At 37.4% G+C, this 18,450-nt stretch overlaps 1 protein-coding gene across 6 annotated transcripts in view; it reads left to right on the forward strand.

Moving 5' to 3' along the window:
- Klhl13 (kelch like family member 13) overlaps positions 1-18,450 on the forward strand; it is a 170,321-nt gene that overhangs the window by 65,204 nt on the left and 86,667 nt on the right. For all 6 annotated transcript variants that reach the window (XM_075957363.1, XM_075957362.1, XM_075957356.1 and 3 more), the window contains one exon: positions 9,453-9,524. In XM_075957363.1, coding sequence (XP_075813478.1) covers positions 9,475-9,524 — 50 coding nt within the window. In that variant the 5' untranslated portion in view covers positions 9,453-9,474. The remainder of the gene's footprint in view (positions 1-9,452; positions 9,525-18,450) is intronic.

Here is an 18,450-nt window from a genome sequence, read left to right on the forward strand (position 1 = left end):
CATATAACATCAATTTAATTCCTAAATAAGGATTACCTTATGTGATATGAAATTAACTTGGGATAACTCAAGTCTCATTATTTTTAAAGCTATTCTTTTACAGACATGGATAGAGTGATAGGGTGGTATTTATATTAAATGTAAAGTCATAGGAATTGATTTGAAATACTAGCTAACAATATGATAGGTTCTTGAAACATTAGATTTGTGAGTTACTGAAATACTTATGGCAAAATCCCTTGACTTATACAAGATATCTCAACTATGAGGAGTAGTCTTGTCAGTTTTATTTCTAGTGAGCTAAGTAGAATATTTTTAAGGCAGGCTATAATTAGGTCTTTGTCAGGTGTGTTCTCTGAGTAGTGATTAATTTCCCTTTTTATTTGTCAGGTTGTCACAGGCAATGAGAAGTGTGGCTTTTTCCCTTTTTTTATCGAAGGGTTGATGAAGGTTGAGACATGGTCTCATAATGCAGCTCAGATTGACTTCAAACTTAAGATCCTTTGCATTCTGAGTCCTAGGATTAAAAGGATACACCAACATTGCCAGCTGAAGTATGTCTTTTTAGTTATAGTGCTTGTCTGGTTAGGTTTTTGAAAGTTTATTTTATCTTTAGAGATTATAATTTAATTGCAACATTTCTCCCTTCCCTGTTCTCATTTGATCCATCAATCCACTGGATCTTACAGTCTCTCCATACCCTTTCTACAATGTTCTCTGAGCCCAGGTGTGGGAGTGTTTTGTAGATATATTGGTACTGAGCTCCCCAACTCTGCATTCTGTGTAATGGTATTTGTCTAAAGAGAAGCTTCCTTGATGATGGGTGGAGATCATACTATCTGCATTTATAGATTGTTGTTAGAGATTATGCTGGTTTAGTAAATTAGTGGTTGTTTAATTTTTTGAGATTTATGTATTTTTATTTAATGTGTATGGGTGTTTTGCCTGCATGTATGTACACCACATGTATGCAGTACCCACAGAGTTCAGAAGAGGGCATCAGTTCCCCTGCAAATGGACTTAACAGAGGTTGTAAGCCAGCATGTGGGTTCTGGGAATTGAACCAGAGTCCTCTGAAAGAGCAGTTAGTATTCTTAACTGAGACATCTCTTTATTCTTGTACACTTTCTTTTTATAATAAGTGAAACCTTAGGAGCATGTCTTTTTGTTTTAAGTTTGGAGGCAGAGTCATCATATCTTTCCAACTCAAAAGCATTGTCCCTACTTTGGGGTAGTGATCATGTCTACATTTTTATTTATGTATTTTATATTTATATTTTATTTATTTGTGTTGTTTAAATTATTTTTATAATGTGCGTAATAGGTCTGTATTATTATAGGTACATGTGTGCAGATGAGGGGACAATTTTCCAGAGTAGGTCTCTATTTCTATCTTTTTCAGGCTGGGTTTCTCTTTCTTCCAGATGATTGTCCTGTCTTCAGGGCTCATCTTGCCCTAGGAGTGTTTGGTTTTTTTTTTCATCTGCCTTTTTTTTGTCTCTCTTTTACTTTTTTTCCCAAATATTTATTTATTATTTATACAGTATTCTGTCTGCTTGTATGCCTGTAGGCCAGAAGAGGGCACCAGACCTCATTACAGATGGTTATGAGCCACCATGTGGTTGCTGGGAATTGAACTCAGGACCTTTGGAGGAGCAGGCATCTCCTCCACTGAGCCATCTCTCCAGCCCCTCGTCTGACTTTTTACATAATCAGATAATTCTTTCACTTGCTGATCCATTTCCTTCATGCTGCCCCCGCTTATTGTTTTAAATTACTTTAAAAATATTTTTCTTTTATTTTTGAAATTCTAATCCAATTATATCATTTTCCCCTAGGGAAGGGGAAACTCTTTCATATAACCCTCCTTGTTCTCTTTAAAATTCATATTCCTAAATGTAACCTGCTGGGTCTGTATGATGCTACTTGCATATATGTTTTCATGATGACTCTTTGGTATTAGAAAACCAGTTGGTATGCTCTTCCATGGGGAAGACCATTTCTCCAACTCTCGGTATTCCTTAGTTGCTTGTATTTCTTTATGTAAGGTTGAGGCCTCATAGTTGTTCCTGTCCATTTTGGCATGCCTGTTGTTGTCTTTGTTCATCTTATGGTGAGACTTCATGGGTGTAGCTTATGGTGAGACTTCATGGGTGTAGTTTCTGACATTTCTAGGATACACAATCTCACAGCAAACTTCCTGTTATCCTGGTTCCTACAGTTTTCCTGTCCCTATTTCTACAGTGTTTCTTGAACTTTAGGCGCAGGAGTCGTTTTGGAGATGCATTCAGTGGAACTGCAAAGAGAAGTTTTATTGCTGAAAGGTGAGGACTGCATTTATCTCTGTAAAAAGGCAAATGTACCCCAAAGCCATGCCTCAACCTAGTCCAGCCTCTCAAAGGCCATTGGCTAAAGGAGCTTCCCCATCTCCTCCACCTTTTGTCTGAATAAGAGAGTTCAAAACCCAATACAAAACTATATATAATAAGAACAGATATTAAGTATAAAATTAGAATTACAACCATCATAAACAATATTAAACAAGGAACATATGCTAAATGTTTTAATAATTACTCTATCTTAAGGAGTCTAAGTCTTGTATTAGAAATGGCTTGGCTAGAATGTAAGAGGAAGGTAACTATGACTATCTAGTCTTTAACCCCATTGAAGGTGTGAGAAGTGAGATAATATTACTTGAATAGGCAGGAAGTGCAATCAAACTGCTTCCAAAATGTGCAGTAGACGACAGAGACAACTGGCTACCCGAGCAATCACCCAAAGTCTCATTTGCAATGTGGAAACAACCAACTTTGGCTAAGGGCTAGAGTAACTGACAGACATTTTTCACAGGCAGAAAAATTTTTCAAAACTGTCTTATCCTGTCTTGGCAAGGTTTGGCAGTCTTTTTTTCTAGTATCTTGTTTGTCCAATCTAGACATCATGCATTTTGTCAGTGGTCAAGGCATGGACAGTTTCTTGCCTAAAGGCCAGTTTTGCCAAGAAGAAAACAAGCTCCAAGTGGAGTGTCTTTGGTGTTCAACATTCTCGTGGGAATAGATCAGTACTGCCAGAAGCAGTAGTACCTCACGTCAACATAATCCTAAATTATTTAAATGCCATGTTCTACAGTTCTTTGAAGCAGTTGAAGATTACCTATCTATGCAGAATATAATCTCTAGTATCTAAAGAACCTGATTAGTCTAATTGTGACAAACATGAATGAATATTGACCTCTAATATTTAATACCTGTATAACTTAAAGACTAAGACTTTGTATTAGAATATTAAACAATCTTTAAACAACTGTGCAGCAAATGAGGACAATGACCTCAGAATGTAAACAATGTATAAGTATCTTGATCCAAAGTAGAAATATATAATGCAATATGATAAATATATCCTAAGTTTGTATCAATATGAAAAATGTTCTAAACAGAGGTAGAAACATGCATACATACAATCTGACAAAATAACTTTGCATAGGTGTACAAACATTGTAAACAGAAATAGGAGTATATTCAATATAACAAATATAATTTGAACTTGTATCAATATACAAAATCTATACCCATGTAAATTGTTCATAAATAATAGCACACAAGTATTCACTATTACTATTATTATTAGTATAATTAGTAATAATAAGCTCACACTAATCTACCTGTTATCACATTCAATTTTCCTCTTTTTTTCAAAGAGATCTCTGAGCCTACATAATTTTCATCCCAACCCCCAGCCCTAATCCAGTAATAACCTCTAAATGATATCCTTAACCCTGAGGACAAACTTTGTTGGGAGAAGGGACGTTGTCTTCTAAAATTACTTCGAGCTGTCATGGGAGTGCTCTTTCTATGGGATCCTGTAAATCTAAAATGATGGTTAAGTTTCAAGATTACTGTCTGGTATAATTGCAAATGGTCTCTGAGTAGTCAATAGGATTTAAGGATTATGATGTTTTATTAAAGTACTAGTTGTAATTCTCCTCCACAAATCATGACTTTCACTGGCCCTGGGTAGTTGGCTAGGTTTCCGTATCACAAGATTTCCCTCTTGTTGAGCAGGCTTTAAGTCCAGTTAGAGAACTATTGGTTACCAACAAGCAGCGCATCCCACTACTGCAATTGGCTGCCATGTTAGTAGTTGTGGTTCATAGATGTCATAGTACTTTTGGTTGCTTCCCTCCTTTGAAAACTTTCAGGGCACTACCTAATACCATGAAGTTTTCTCTTCAGGAAGAAGGCATTCAGGTCAGTTTCAGCTTAGGAATTCTGGGCCTTGTATGTATCTTCAGCAAGGAACTTAACTTCCACCTCTGGGGTTGGGCAGTAATGAAGGGAAATAGCAACAGCCTGTAATGTTTCAGGAGTCTCTAGGACAACTCTGCCTAACAGCCAAAAGAGGGCTTCTCATTCCAGTCACTGGGGTTTTTGTAGGTGGATTTGGGCACTTAGAAGGAGCATTGTCAGCCTAGATAAAATTTTTTATTTAAACTCTATAGATATAATACACTGATTTACGTGTATTATAGGGTTGTTTTTTAGTAGATAATAATATGATTTATGACGTGGTTTCTCAGTGTAGCCTTAGCTGTCCTGGAACTAGCTCAGTAGACCAGACTGACCTTGAACTCACAGAGATCCACCTGCCTCTGCCTCCTAAGTGCTGGAATTAAAGGCGTGTACCACCACTGCCCAGCTAATTATATGGTTTTTAAACCTGGCTTTAGTTAAATTCTATGTAAATTTGATTGCATGTGTTTATCCCTTCCTAATCCCATTCAATTATAAAAAGCAAATAAAAAAATCAAGTTGGGGAGAATACAGTAGATGCACAGAGGAGGTTAAAACTGTTTTGAACAAATTAAGTTACAGCTTAAATGAACTCCCTTTCTCTCCTCATGAGAAAAATGAACTAATTCTTTCTATGGAAATTCTAATATCTCCAGACTTGGGAGCCCTTGGTCTGTGAGAAGCAAGAACATATCAAGAGATTTAAAACATGGGTTTATTAAAAAGCCTTTTTGGTAAGTGGCTAGAGTTCCATATCCTGTCATGCAAAGCCCTGCTTTTAAGGAACTGGAAAAGTCTGCTTTTGAATTTTAATGGGCAACCCCAGGCCGCTATCTGTGCCTATGAGACGAGTTGCTAGTGTGAAGCAGGGTATTGGTTGAAGGAGGAGGGCTGCATCACACTGTTGCAAGGACCTAATTGGATGCGACTTACATATATCTTGATTGCAATCTCTGTTTGGTGTGCTAAGTGACTCTGGCATGCATACCAGGCCTGAGAGGGAAATGTCGCTAAGGCTGTCATCCAAATGAGTTGTGCTGATACTGAGTATTTCTTCCTTACAATGGATGTGTTTATTGTTTTTTAAGAAAGGGCTGGTACATTCTGCTTGGGCCATAACCTACTTTTGTCTAGCTGAGCAAATACCCCCCCCCCCCCCTCTTTTTTCTTTGCTATGTGGAGATCCGCTTGTCCTGCTGCTGCTCCAGGTCGTTTTTGTCTGTAATTCCTTAGTACATTTCTCTTTGTGCGACTCTGGAGCCATCTGCCTCTTTTCTATATGACATCATATTTAACCTTTGTTGGCTTGGCCTCATATTGTTTCGTAGATCACACACTTTGAACTGTTCTAACAAAATCCCAAAGAGGGTTAAATTCATACAGAAAAGAAAACTACTTCTCCTATTCTACAGAGTAGACCTTCAGAATCAAGGGGCCAGGCTCTTCGTGCTTTATCTTCCTGTGGGAGACGATGAAAAAGGAAGGAGAAAGAGAGTGAGTGCACACATAAAAGCAAGCCAAAAGCTGGTGAGATTGCCCAGCAGATAAAGGTTCTTGCTGCCAAATTGTATGACGTGAATTCAATCATGGGTAGTACAGGGTAGGAGAGCACTGACTCCCACAAAGTTGACCTCTGACTTCTGTGTGCACACCATCACATGTGCCTCTTCTGAGACCAAATTCAAAGACAAGCAAATGAAACATAGCCTTTTATCAGGAACCCACTCCACAAGACGATCATGAATAAGGGCGTTGTCTCCATGATCCAAACATCTAACAAACCTGAATGCTTCCCAGCTCTGCCACAGTAGGGGTAAAGTTGTCCAACATAGTGCTTCTGAGTGGGACACCGCCAAGTGACAGGAAGGATTATAAGTAGGTTTGAATGCTTAGCTTCAGGACACTATAGTTTTGCATAATTTAATTAGAATAGCAGAGCTTTATTGCTCATCTCACCCTTCTAGAGTCCTAATCGCAATCTAGGCACATTTAGTATTTTAATGCTTTATCATATCTCCTTTAAAACACGCCATAGAGCCTGAACAAAACACAAATCTTAGAATGTAGTAGTAGCAAAGAGTTCCACAGTAGCCCAGAATGGAGTATAACAAAGGTTTACTTAATTGGGGATGTGCTCACAGTAAGGGTAGCGATCCTCAGTCTTCTGTGCGCTGGGAACTGGGAGCCAAATCCAGCAGATAAAAGGGCCATGCATGGTTTTCATCTGCACATATAGTGCATGAGACCACGCCGAAAGTGGACCGGTATCTTAAAGGCTATTAGATGAAGGAGTTTGCACAGCATTAGAACATCTCAAAATCCTCTCACCATTTAGCCTGTGAACAGTGCCATCCCTGGGCAGGTAGGTAGGACTCTACTAGAAATTTAGCTAAGACAGCATGGAGGAGTAAACCAGAGAACAACATTCCTGTGTGGTTTCTGCTTCAGTATCTTCTTCTGGGGTCTTGTCTTGAGTTCCTGCCTGGACTTTCCTCTATGAGAGATTATAACCTGTATGCCAAGAAAACCTTTCCTTTCTTCAGGTTGGCTATGTTCCGTGTTTTATCATAGCAGTAACAACAGTATAAATCAGGACAGTTGGCACGAGCCTATCCTATAGCTGGAAGCACCACATATTTTGTTTCTGAATACACGGCCACTGATATGGAGAGGGGCTCGTTTTCATAGTGTCACAAGAGGCTGTGGCAGCAGTTGGGAGAGAAAAAGCTCTAATGGTATTTCCATCCTTTGGACCTTGCATACCAGCTTGTGAGGCAAAGGGTGCTTAGTGGTTCTGAAAACAGGTGATTATTAACTGTCCACTTCAGAGGAACATCCACAACACCATTTCCAAGGATCCAGTATTATTACTGAAGGGCAGAAAGAGTGTAAAAGCCAAATGGAAAACCATGAAGTGTATGATAGATAAGACAATAAGTGCAGCGCTTGAAATCACAAGAGCTGCATCTGACTGTATATAGGGTCTATGTAAGACTCGGCCTGTAAGCTTTAAGTCACAGATGGGGAAAGTACTACTGGGGGGCAGCTAATGACACTGCAGGGGTGTGGCAGGAGAGCGCGTCCTTGTCTTTAGTGAAGAAGGCACCGGTGAATCGTTCATGCTGCATTGGATAGCTTCACTTCAATAGCCGTAGGAATGGAACTCTTTTAATTCACTAGGACAAACACACACACACACACACACACACACACACACACACACACACACACACCAAAGATAGGCCAAGCAGTGGAGACTTGGTTGGATGATGATGTCTAATGAAGATGTGAGATGGATAGAAAAAGTATAGGGATAAGAAGAAACATAATATATTCTATTCATGTATGAAACTGTCGAAGCATACATAAATTTATAAAAATAAACAGACAATAAAAAAGTTTTAAATAAAGGGTAAATACAAAGTCATTTGGCTTTGAGATGCTTTAGATTTGTAGTTTCACTTAAGGTCCTTGATTGTATGCAACAGTGGGATTATAAGCATAAAACGTGATGTGAATGTAAATATACATACTATTTAGTCTTTTTGTTTGCCTTTTCAAATTTATATAAAAAGGTCTAACAGAGTATATTTTTCTACCACTCCTATTCCATAAAAAATAAACTGGAAGAGCACTAGAATAGATGAAGAGCCCCTCTTCCACTCTGTAATCATTTTTTTCTGTAATTTTTCATAGCAGACACTTTTGCAAATAAAGCTGCTTGTAACACATTGTTATCCTTCTAATGTGATAATTTGACTTTATTAACAGGAACACTAAAGTAAAATATGCATTTTTATTTCCAATATGCGTAAAGAAAATATAATTTATATATAACATTATGTTATATATACTAATATAATATATACTATATAATAGATACTAATATATAACATGTTATATATACTATGTTAACATATAATATATGTAGAATGTTATACATTAATATATTAATATGTGTATAATGTTATATTAATATGTACATTATATAGCATTATATATAATATCTACATTTTTCTTTTTAAATTTTTTTAAAAAGAAAACAACCCTTTAAAATTATACATACCAATCCAAGTTATATATTATATATTAATTAATATGTGTATAACACTATATTTATATATATTAATATATAAATTATGTAGCATTGTATATAATATCTATCTTTTTAATTGACATTATTACAAAGAAACAGATGTAGGTGTAATTCAGTTTACTAAAACAAGATAACCATGAAATCAATTTTATTCATTTCAAGATAAACAAAATTGCTACCTAGTGTTTAATCCCTAAGATTTAAGATGTTCTAAATTTCTGGCCTGTATTTTGTGCAAACCCCTGTAAAAGTTTTATGGGCTTCTCAAACTTGGAGTGTCCACATCACCATGGGAATTGATGCTGTCTTTGTATAGTGAATATTTGCCCCAACCCTTTGCTTTTCATTTCTTTTATCTAACCTAACTTCCCACAGACTTTTCAAGCCTACTGAATCTGTTTATATGTATCTTCAATTCCTCTATATGCATTGACTGTCTATAGACACTTGCTCGCTAATTGTAGTAGGAGCTGCGGGCCTCTTCCCACAGCCCGGCTCCTGGCCACCTGGCTAGCTTATGCCCTGAAATAACAACACACAAACTGTATTCTTTTACACACTGCTTGGCCCATTAGCTCTAGCCCTTACTGACTAATTCTCATATCCCGATCAACCCATCTCTAATAATCTGTGTAGCACCAGTCTTACCGGGAAAGATTCAGCATGTCTGACCTGGCGGCTTGCTTCATCGTGTCTGCCCCAGAGAGCAGAGCTATTGAGTCTGAGCTCACTTCCTCTTCCTCCCAGCATTCTGTTCTGTTTACTCCACCCACCTATGTTCTAACCTCTAAAATGGGCCAAGGCAGTTTTTTTATTAGCCAATGACCTTCCTCCATCAGCTAATGACTTCACATGGAATTATCAACGCTATTTTCAGTAACTATTTAATGATTCGCCATTGGGTTTTCAATATATTGTGACTATTGAAGTTTGTAATATGAGTCAATTTCATAATTTCCACTGGTTTTATTATGGACACTAGATACGTGGATTTATATTATAAAACTTTCCTAAATTTTAAAAATAGCACTATAATGAATTTTGGCTTTTTTTTTCTTCCTGAATAGGTCTGTTCAGCTCTGAGAGGTGATGGATATTCTACACAGAGGAGAATTAGTTGCTGCGATACTCCGCAACCGGTATTTATGGAAACAATTTACTTTATAAGTTGTATGATTCCTCTATTTTATATGCTTAACATAGAAGGTAATAAATATTTATTCAATGCCTAGCTTAAAAATAGGAATTACTTTTAAAATAAGTAAATAAGAGAAGAGCTAAGTGATCAGATACATAAGGAGTGTTGCTGACACTGTGTTCTGAGCTAATGATAAAGAGAGCGTACCTAGAAAACACACTGGATATAAAGTGTGAACAGCTGGCGTACAGTCGCTGGAGATTATGATTTCAAATTTTAGTTTTAAAAGCATTATCTGTGAATAAATACAATCATAGCTTCATGGTAAAAGTCCCAATAACATTTTTTTAAGTAGTACTTCCCTGTGATTATACAGATATTTCTGTCACTAAAAATCCAGTTATACACTTTCCATGGAGTTACTGTGAGCCATTAGAGCACTCCAAGGCAGGTTAAGAATTTAAATTAATGGTTTAAAGAAAAATAGACTTGTTTATGCATGTGTAAAAGAACATTTCTCCTTCTTAGTAGTTTGATTGCAGAGTTTGGGTGAAGCTTTGGAAATAGCATGTCCCACAGAGTTCTCTGTGTTCTGGTTATTTGCATGGTAGGAGCCTTGAGGAGTGTTCTTATCTGTTCTATACTTCAATTTCATCCTCTGTGAAGTGGGGCCAGTAATGCCTCCATTGCATGCTGTAGTATGGTATGTGTATGCTTGTAATGGGTGTGAGGGGAAAGAGGGAGGGCACAGTTGGCAGCAGGCTTGGCAAATAGTAAATGGTATGGAAGTGCTAGTATTATTGAAATTTTAGTGTGGGACTTTAGTTATTAAAATGTGGCACAGCTATACAGGGGACATCGTTTCCATTAATAATAGATGCATATACAACTGGAGTCCTGTAAGTTTATAATGGAGGTGAAAAACCCTATGTAGTCACCCTAGCAACACAGGACAGTTCGTTAGGTGTGTATTTGTGAAGGTAGTGATAGAAGCGAACCTATTTTTCTGCATGTTGTATACAAGTTCACCTATTAGTTGTGTGGAAGATATAATAATTAATAATGATAATAAATGACTAAGTTACTGGATTGTGTGTTCATTTTACTATACTTCTAATATTATTTTAGATTGTGATCCTATTCATATAAAAATGTTTGCTATAAATAATATACTGTGTTACAGTGACATTAACCTTATGTGGAATATTTTTACAATGTCTGTAAGGTCTGCCATCTAAGTTTGTGTAAATGTGTGGATGACTATATGCTATGTACACAGTGATAAATTTACCTAAGGATTTATTTCGCAGAACATATCCCCATCATTAAGTGAGTCATAATGAACTTGTGATTCTGAATTCTGAGGTATTTTAAAATACAGTTGAGCCGGGCGGTGGTTGGGGGCTGGAGAGATGGCTCAGAGGTTAAGAGCATTGCCTGCTCTTCCAAAGGTCCTGAGTTCAATTCCCAGCAACCACATGGTGGCTCACAACCATCTGTAATGAGGTCTGGTGCCCTCTTCTGGCCTGCAGGCATACACGTAGAAATTGTATACATAATAAATATTTAAAAAAAAATACAGTTGAATTGTAAGACAAAAAATGGGAATGGTTAAGACAGAAGTGGAACATATATAAACTCATGGCTATTTGATGTATAGTATATAATGGGTTTTACATAACAATCCCATTAAGTAATCATTTAAAGGATGCTGAGGTATCGGGTTGTGAACTCTCAACATCTTTGGAAGGGTGTGGTATGAATCTGTACTGGGAGACTGTAAGATATATTTGCTCAATAACGCAGAAATCAGTAAAATGAGAAAAATAATCTGTGGTCATCTTTGGTGAAAAGACAGAGAAGACTCCCACCAAAGAAGCAGGTAGGTTAAGTGCAGATCTTCACCTTTTCCTTCCCTCCTCCAAATCAATCCCCCTAGTTTCCTCCCCAGCCCTGTAGCAGACCACCTACTGCGGCCTTCTATCCTCTTCCCCTGTTTTCGGTGGATCAAACAGATATTCCCCTCCAAACTTCCTCCCGGACCGCACACTCAATTCTTTTTTTTTCTCAATTTTGAAGATTTTATTTTTCTTTCTGACCACGTATACATGTAGCAGGAGTGGACATGCTGTGCTTGAGAGACCAGTATCTCTGGAGCCCAGAACTGGCCGTTGGATGCCTTAGGACTGGAGGTACAGGAAGTTGGAAGGCATCATGAGTGCTAAGAATTGAACTCCTCAATTCTCTGCAAGGGGCCTTCTGAGTCATCTCTCCAGCCCCCTCAAACATAAATTTCACAGAACATTAAGTCAGCATGAATTCTTTGAAAGGATATGTTTTTCTTAGAAGTTTTCTTAAGCTATCTGAGAAAGATTCCTAATTACAAACTCTAGAGAACCCACTTCATTTATCACAGCCTCCAGCTCCCGCATGCATTCGTGGGAACCAGCAGGCACTGTGGATCGTCACTGCTCCTTCCTCACTCCAGATCCCATATGGCACTCTCCCCCCAACTCTGTAGCAGACCACTTGTTGCAACCTTCCTCTCCCTGCAGCCTCCCGCTCCAGTGGATCACACAGATCTGCTCCAAACTTCCTACCAGTTAGTTCATCCTGTGAGCTCAGCCCCCGACTCCAGCAGGCATTCCCTAGGAACCTACCAGCTAAGCCTGCGAAAGATGCAGTATGTCAGCTAGACAGGTAGCACACTTCAGATCTTCACTCTCCCTCCTCTCCTCCACATTCGATCCTTCAGTTGCGCCCCCAGCTCTGTAACTCACTACCTCTTGTAACCTCTCATGTTCTGCCCCCTTACTAGGGGACTGAGCAGATTCTGGTAAACACGTTGCTTTCCTGCTTCCTAAGTGGGCTCCATAAGACCCCTCTAGTCCATCACCTTTCCTAAGTATGAGCACTCAATACTTAGAAACACATTTTACCCGGAACCCTCATTGACCGCACCTATCAGGATCCCAAAAGAATTCCCTACCAGGCAACACAGAGCCACCACACACTCCAAAGAACCGGAGAGGGCAACAGGAACCACAAAACACTCACCCAAGAAAGATAAGACCAGATACCAACACCTAAAATTGGTATTCCCAAACCCAGGTGCCTACACCAGCATAAAAATACAATCAATCACACTCAGGACAATATGATTCCACTAGAGTCCTACAACCCTACCATAGCAGACCCTGAGAACTGCAACACAGCTGAAGCCCAAGACAAGGACCTTAAAAGAGCCTTTATGGATATGATAGAGGCCCTTCAAGAGGAAACTAATAAATCCCTTTAAAAATCTATGAAAACACAAACAACATGGAAGGAAATGAGTAAAATAGTTTAAGACCTGGAAGTGCGAATCAAATCAGTGAAGAATACCCAAAGTGAGAAAAAGCTGGAAATGAAAAATTTAAGAGCTTGAACAGGAGCCTCAAAGGTAAGCCTGACCAATGGAATACAAGAGATGGAAGAGAGATTCTTGGACATTGAAGAGTGATGGAAGAAATGGATACCTCAATTAAAGAAAATGTTAAATCTTTAAAAATCCTGGCACAAAACATCCAGGAGATATGGGACACTATGAAAAGACCAAATTTAAGAAAAATAGGAATGCAGGCAGGGGAAGAAACCCAGGTCAAAGGCATAGAAAATGTTTTTATCAAAATCATAGATGAAAGTTTTTCTATGCCTATCAAGGTGCAAGAAGCATACAGAACACTAGAAGACTCAGCCAGAAAAGAAAGTCCTCTCAGCACATAATAATCAAAACACTAAACACACAGAACAAAGAAAGAATATTAAAAGCTGCAAAGGAAAAAGATCAAGTAGCATATAAAGGGAGAACTATTAGAATTATATGTGACTTCTAAATAGAGACTAAAGCCAGAAGGGCCTGGACAGATGTGTTCCAGACTCTAAGAGACCACAGATACCAGTCCAAAGTAGCAAAACTGTTGTGATTGCTATTCTTGGTTATCAGTTTGACTACATATGGAATTAAATAAAACCCCCAAATAGAGGACACACATGTGAGGGATTTTGGCTTAATTTTAATTAGGAAGATTTACTTCTAATTCAGATCTTTGAGGTAAGAACACACATATTTTTTTTTTTATTGAGAAAAGGAAATAAAACAAGTTTCCGCCTCCTCCCAGCCTCCCATTTCCCTCCCCCTCCTCCCACCCTTCTCCCCCTCCTCCCACTCCTCTCCCCCTCCCTCTCCAGTCCAAAGAGCAGTCAGGGTTCCCTGCCCTGTGGTAAGAAGACACATATTTAATCCAGATATTAAAGCAAGGAGACACACCTTTAATCCAGATCTAATCTGGGCCACACCTTTTACTGGAAACCTATATAGGAAAATGGGAGGGAAAAAAGCTTTTGCTCTTTGCCCGCTTGGTCTTGCCTTGCTAGCAAGTCCTTACTTTCACTGACATTAGAACCTGCTTCTTCAGAATTCCATTGTATACCGAACAATAGCTGAGACACCTAGCAGTGTAGACTGAACAACTACTGTATTCTTGGAGTTTCTGTCTTTACCCAACTAGTGGTGGATTAGCTAGACCACAGTTTGTAAGTCATTCTAATAGATCTCCCTTCTCTCTGGACACAAAGCAGGTCTCTACAAATACAAGAAAATTGAAATAAAACCTTGTATCTTCTTTGGCCACCATCGATTAGCTGGATATCCACAACATCAGAAACAACAGAAAGTTTACAAAGACATGGAAACTGAACACTTCACTGCTGAAGGATCAATTCATTAAAACAGAAATTCAGAAAGAAATTAAAAACGTTCTAGAAGTGAGTGAAAGTAAGTACACAGAACACCCAAACTTACAGAAAACAATGGAGGCAGTTCCAAGAGGCAAGTTAATAGCAGCAAGTGCCTATATAAAAGTTTGGAGGGATCTCATACTAGTAGCAAAATATCTAAAAACTCTAGAACAAAAATAAGAAACCACACCTAAAATGAGCAGACAGGAAGAAATAATCAAACTCTGAGCTGAAGTCAATAAAATAAATAACAAGTAACCAATACAAAGACTCAATTAAGCAAAGATTTCATTCTTTTAGAAAATCAGTAAGATTTCACAATTAGCTAAGAGTCAGACAGAGAAATAATAAAATTAGAAATGGAATGGGGTACATAACACACCAAGGAAATCCAGAGAAACATAAGGACACACTTTAATTTACCAAATTGGAAAAAAAATCTAAAAGAAATTTTTGTGATGTATACCACTTAAAAAATTTAAATCAAGATCAAATAAACATTTTAAACAGACCTATAACCCCCTAGTGAAATAGAATCAATAACGGAAATTCTTCCTAACAAAAAGAAAAATCTAGGGCCAAATATTTTTAGCACAGAATTCTACCAGATTTCAATGGAGAGTTAATGTCCATGCTCCTCAAATTATTCCACAAAATAGTAACAGAAGGAGTATTGCCTGATTCATTTTAGGAGGCCACAGTTACCCTGATACCTAAATCATACAAAGATTCAACAAAGAAAAACTACAAAGCAATTTCCCTTATGAACATGAATGCAAAAATTCACATTATAATACTTGAAAACTGGTTCCAAGAACACATCAGAAAGTTAATCCACCATGAACAAGTAGACATCATCCCAGAGATGCAGGGATGGTTCAACATACATAAGAAATATAATTCACCATATAAGCAAACTGAAAGACAAAGATCTTTGGCAAAATCCAACACCCTTTCATGATAAAAGTCCTGGCGAGATTAGGGATATAAGGGACATACTGCAACATAATAAAGACAATTTATTTTATTAAATTAAATTAAAGCATATAGCCAATATCAAATTAAATGTAGAGAAACTCAAAGCAATTCCACTAAATTTAGGAATGAGACGAGGTTACCCACTTTCTCCTTACCTATCCAATACAGTCTTTGAAGTCTCAGCTAGAGCAAAAAGACAACTTTAGGAGATTAAGGGGATACAAATAGTAACAGAAGAAGTCAAAGTATCTTTATTTACAGTTGATATATTATGAGTGATACTTTTCTTCTGTAAGTTCTTACTTTGAATATGTACCTATTTCCCTTGTATATTGTATTAGTTCTTTTTTGTTGCCATGGGAATATAAAATAGAAAATTAACTTAAAGAGGAAGCAAAGAAAATTGCTTGGTGGGGAAACATTTGCCATTTAAGTATGAAGACATCAGTTCAAATCCCCTGTATAGCCAGGTGCCTATAATTTCAGTGCTCCTATTGAGAGATGGGACGTAGAGACAAGCAAATCCTGCAAACTCATGGTCCTGCTAGCCTTGCATAGTGATGAAGCAAAGAGACCCTGTCTCAAGCAAGATGGAAGGCAGTGACTGACTCCTGTTTTCTTCTGACTATTCATGCCGTGGCATGTACGTACCCACATTCCTACACATGAACATGTACAGACACATAGACTTGTGCCCATGTCATACTCATACAAACAAGGAAGAATGTTGTTTGGATCAGCATTTTAGAGGCTTCTTTTTGGGGTCTGCTGGCTCCATTACTCTGAGCCTCATGGGAGTTAGAGTATCATGGTACCTGTAAATAGTGTCACCTCGTTGACACCAGGAAGCAAAGGGAGAACGAAGGGTAGGGTCTCAACTGACGTACTTTCTCTAACTGGGTTCTGTATCCTAACGTTTTACTAGTAGTTACAAGCAGGGCTTTATCACATGACTTTGGAGACAATAATTAAGATGCAAACCATAACAGACACAAGTCTAAGAATGAAACTGCTGGGGCATGCACTCATATATAGCACCCGTTCTTGGCATTGTGATATATTTAACTGTAGGTTTTCTGTGACTAGAAAGTGGTTCCTAGTTAAGGGTTTCACTTTACTCTTTTCTCATTTGTAATAATTTGGCCTTTTGTGTGTTTGTTAGCTATTTGGACATTTTTAAGTATATTTTCTGTATTTTGCCTGATTAAAATGAATTGTTTTATTTTTTACTTTTCAGAGGGTTTTGGTTTACTTTTGATATGGAGTTATATTTAGTGTGCACACTTTCTTACAGTCTTGCCTTCCTGTTTCCTTTTTTTTTCATGGTACTGGAATTGAATCTAGGGTCTCAGTTTGTTCCTTTAGTGAAAAATTTACTTTTGTCCTTTGAAGATATATTTTGTCATTTTAAAATTTTATGACTATTAGTTTTTGCATCTTTCCTAGGAAACTTTTGCTCCTCTCTAATTTCAGGCTTTCTTTAGAAAATTATAGAACTTTAGCTTCCACATTAAAAGTACACTATTGACCATAAAAGGCATGAACATGGCCTGAATTTCATGTTGAATCTGATTAATTAATAAGCCACTGTATAGAGGAAACCATTTTGTAAATTCAATTCTCAGATCAGTGCTGCTGTCATTGGCATGGTACCTGAATGGGAAGGTGAGGGACATCTGCTTGTTAGGAAGCTGATGTTAGGATCCCTAGCTGATAGCATAGTGACTTCATTGCTCTAGCCTAGAGCTTTTCTTGTTATGAATATGAGCACTTAGACCAAAAAAAGGTAATTCTGTTTACAAAAAACTCATTCAGAACCTAGAAAATGATGAACAGCTAGCTACTCAGCTCATTTCAGAATGGTACGCAATTCAGACTCATCAAAACCTAAGGAAAAAAGGGACTTCTATACATATGCAAATTATGAATCAATTTTAAATTCTAAATAAAACCAGGCACACTATGGAATGTATGAAGAAGTTAACCCCTTTTATTAAGAAAGTTAGAATATTGAATAGAACTTATAAAATATGAAAATTATTCATACTAACATTGCATCTTACAACATATTTATTTATCTTGTAAGAAAAACATAAAATGCTGAAAGTACTTGAAAAAATCAGATGTTTTTAAAAAAGAACTGTTAAAAAGATAAAGGTACAAATTTTCCCCTTTATTATATAAAACTATTTTGTCTGAAATAATTCCAACATCATTGATGGTAAAACAATTTAAGAAGGAGCAGAAAAGGCCATCACCACGATTATTTAATATAATACATACCTGTAAGTTTAGTCCAGCATGACAAAAAACAAAATAAACGACTTTGAATGCTAAATAATCCATGAAAATAGTAGATGTTGATATTCAAAGGAATGAACCTGTGCCCTATCTTGAACCAATCACAAAGATAAACCCCAGATGGATTAAAGACCTAAGCCTAAGATCTGGGCTAATAAAATTCCTAGATGGAAATGTAGAGAATGCCCTCTGTGATATTGTTGGCATTGATATTGATTTTGATGTAACATTAGAAGCTCAGGCAACGGAAGCAAAAATATACTAGTTGGAACCACCCTACAAACTTCTGTGTGGGGGCTAGAAAAATGGCTCAGCGGTTAAAAGCACTTGCAGAAGAGCCAGGTTTGGTTGCCATTATCCATATGGTGGCTTCCAAACAGTTGGATCCCAGTTCCATGCGATCCAAGATGTTCTTCAAGCCTTCTAGGGCACTGGGCATTCATGTGGCACACATATATGCATGCAAGCAAAATATTCATATGCATAAAATAAAAAGAAAGAAATATTTTTTGCAAAACACTTTTGTATGACAAAGGAGTCAACAAAATGGTAAGATAGATTGTCAGAAAGTATTCAAACACAAAGGATAAGTTTTAGAAAGAATGTAGATATTATAAGCAAGCCAGTGTATACACTGGTGAAGATATATAGTCATAGAGCCAGTGCAGAAAACAGTATGTAGGTTCCTCAACAAGCAATCCAGAGCTTGTTTTGTGTTTGGCATTTGAGGAAGTGAAACGTGCAACTTGTTGAAGGAAGTATCTTTACACCCATATTCATTATAGCATCATTCACTGTAGCCAAGAGATGAAAAACTACCTTTAATATATAATGAAGAAATGACTTATTCTATACAAAATTACAGTGGA

The sequence above is a fragment of the Microtus pennsylvanicus genome, chromosome X, assembly GCF_037038515.1.
Source record: "Microtus pennsylvanicus isolate mMicPen1 chromosome X, mMicPen1.hap1, whole genome shotgun sequence".
In the NCBI taxonomy this organism is placed as follows: domain Eukaryota; kingdom Metazoa; phylum Chordata; class Mammalia; order Rodentia; family Cricetidae; genus Microtus; species Microtus pennsylvanicus.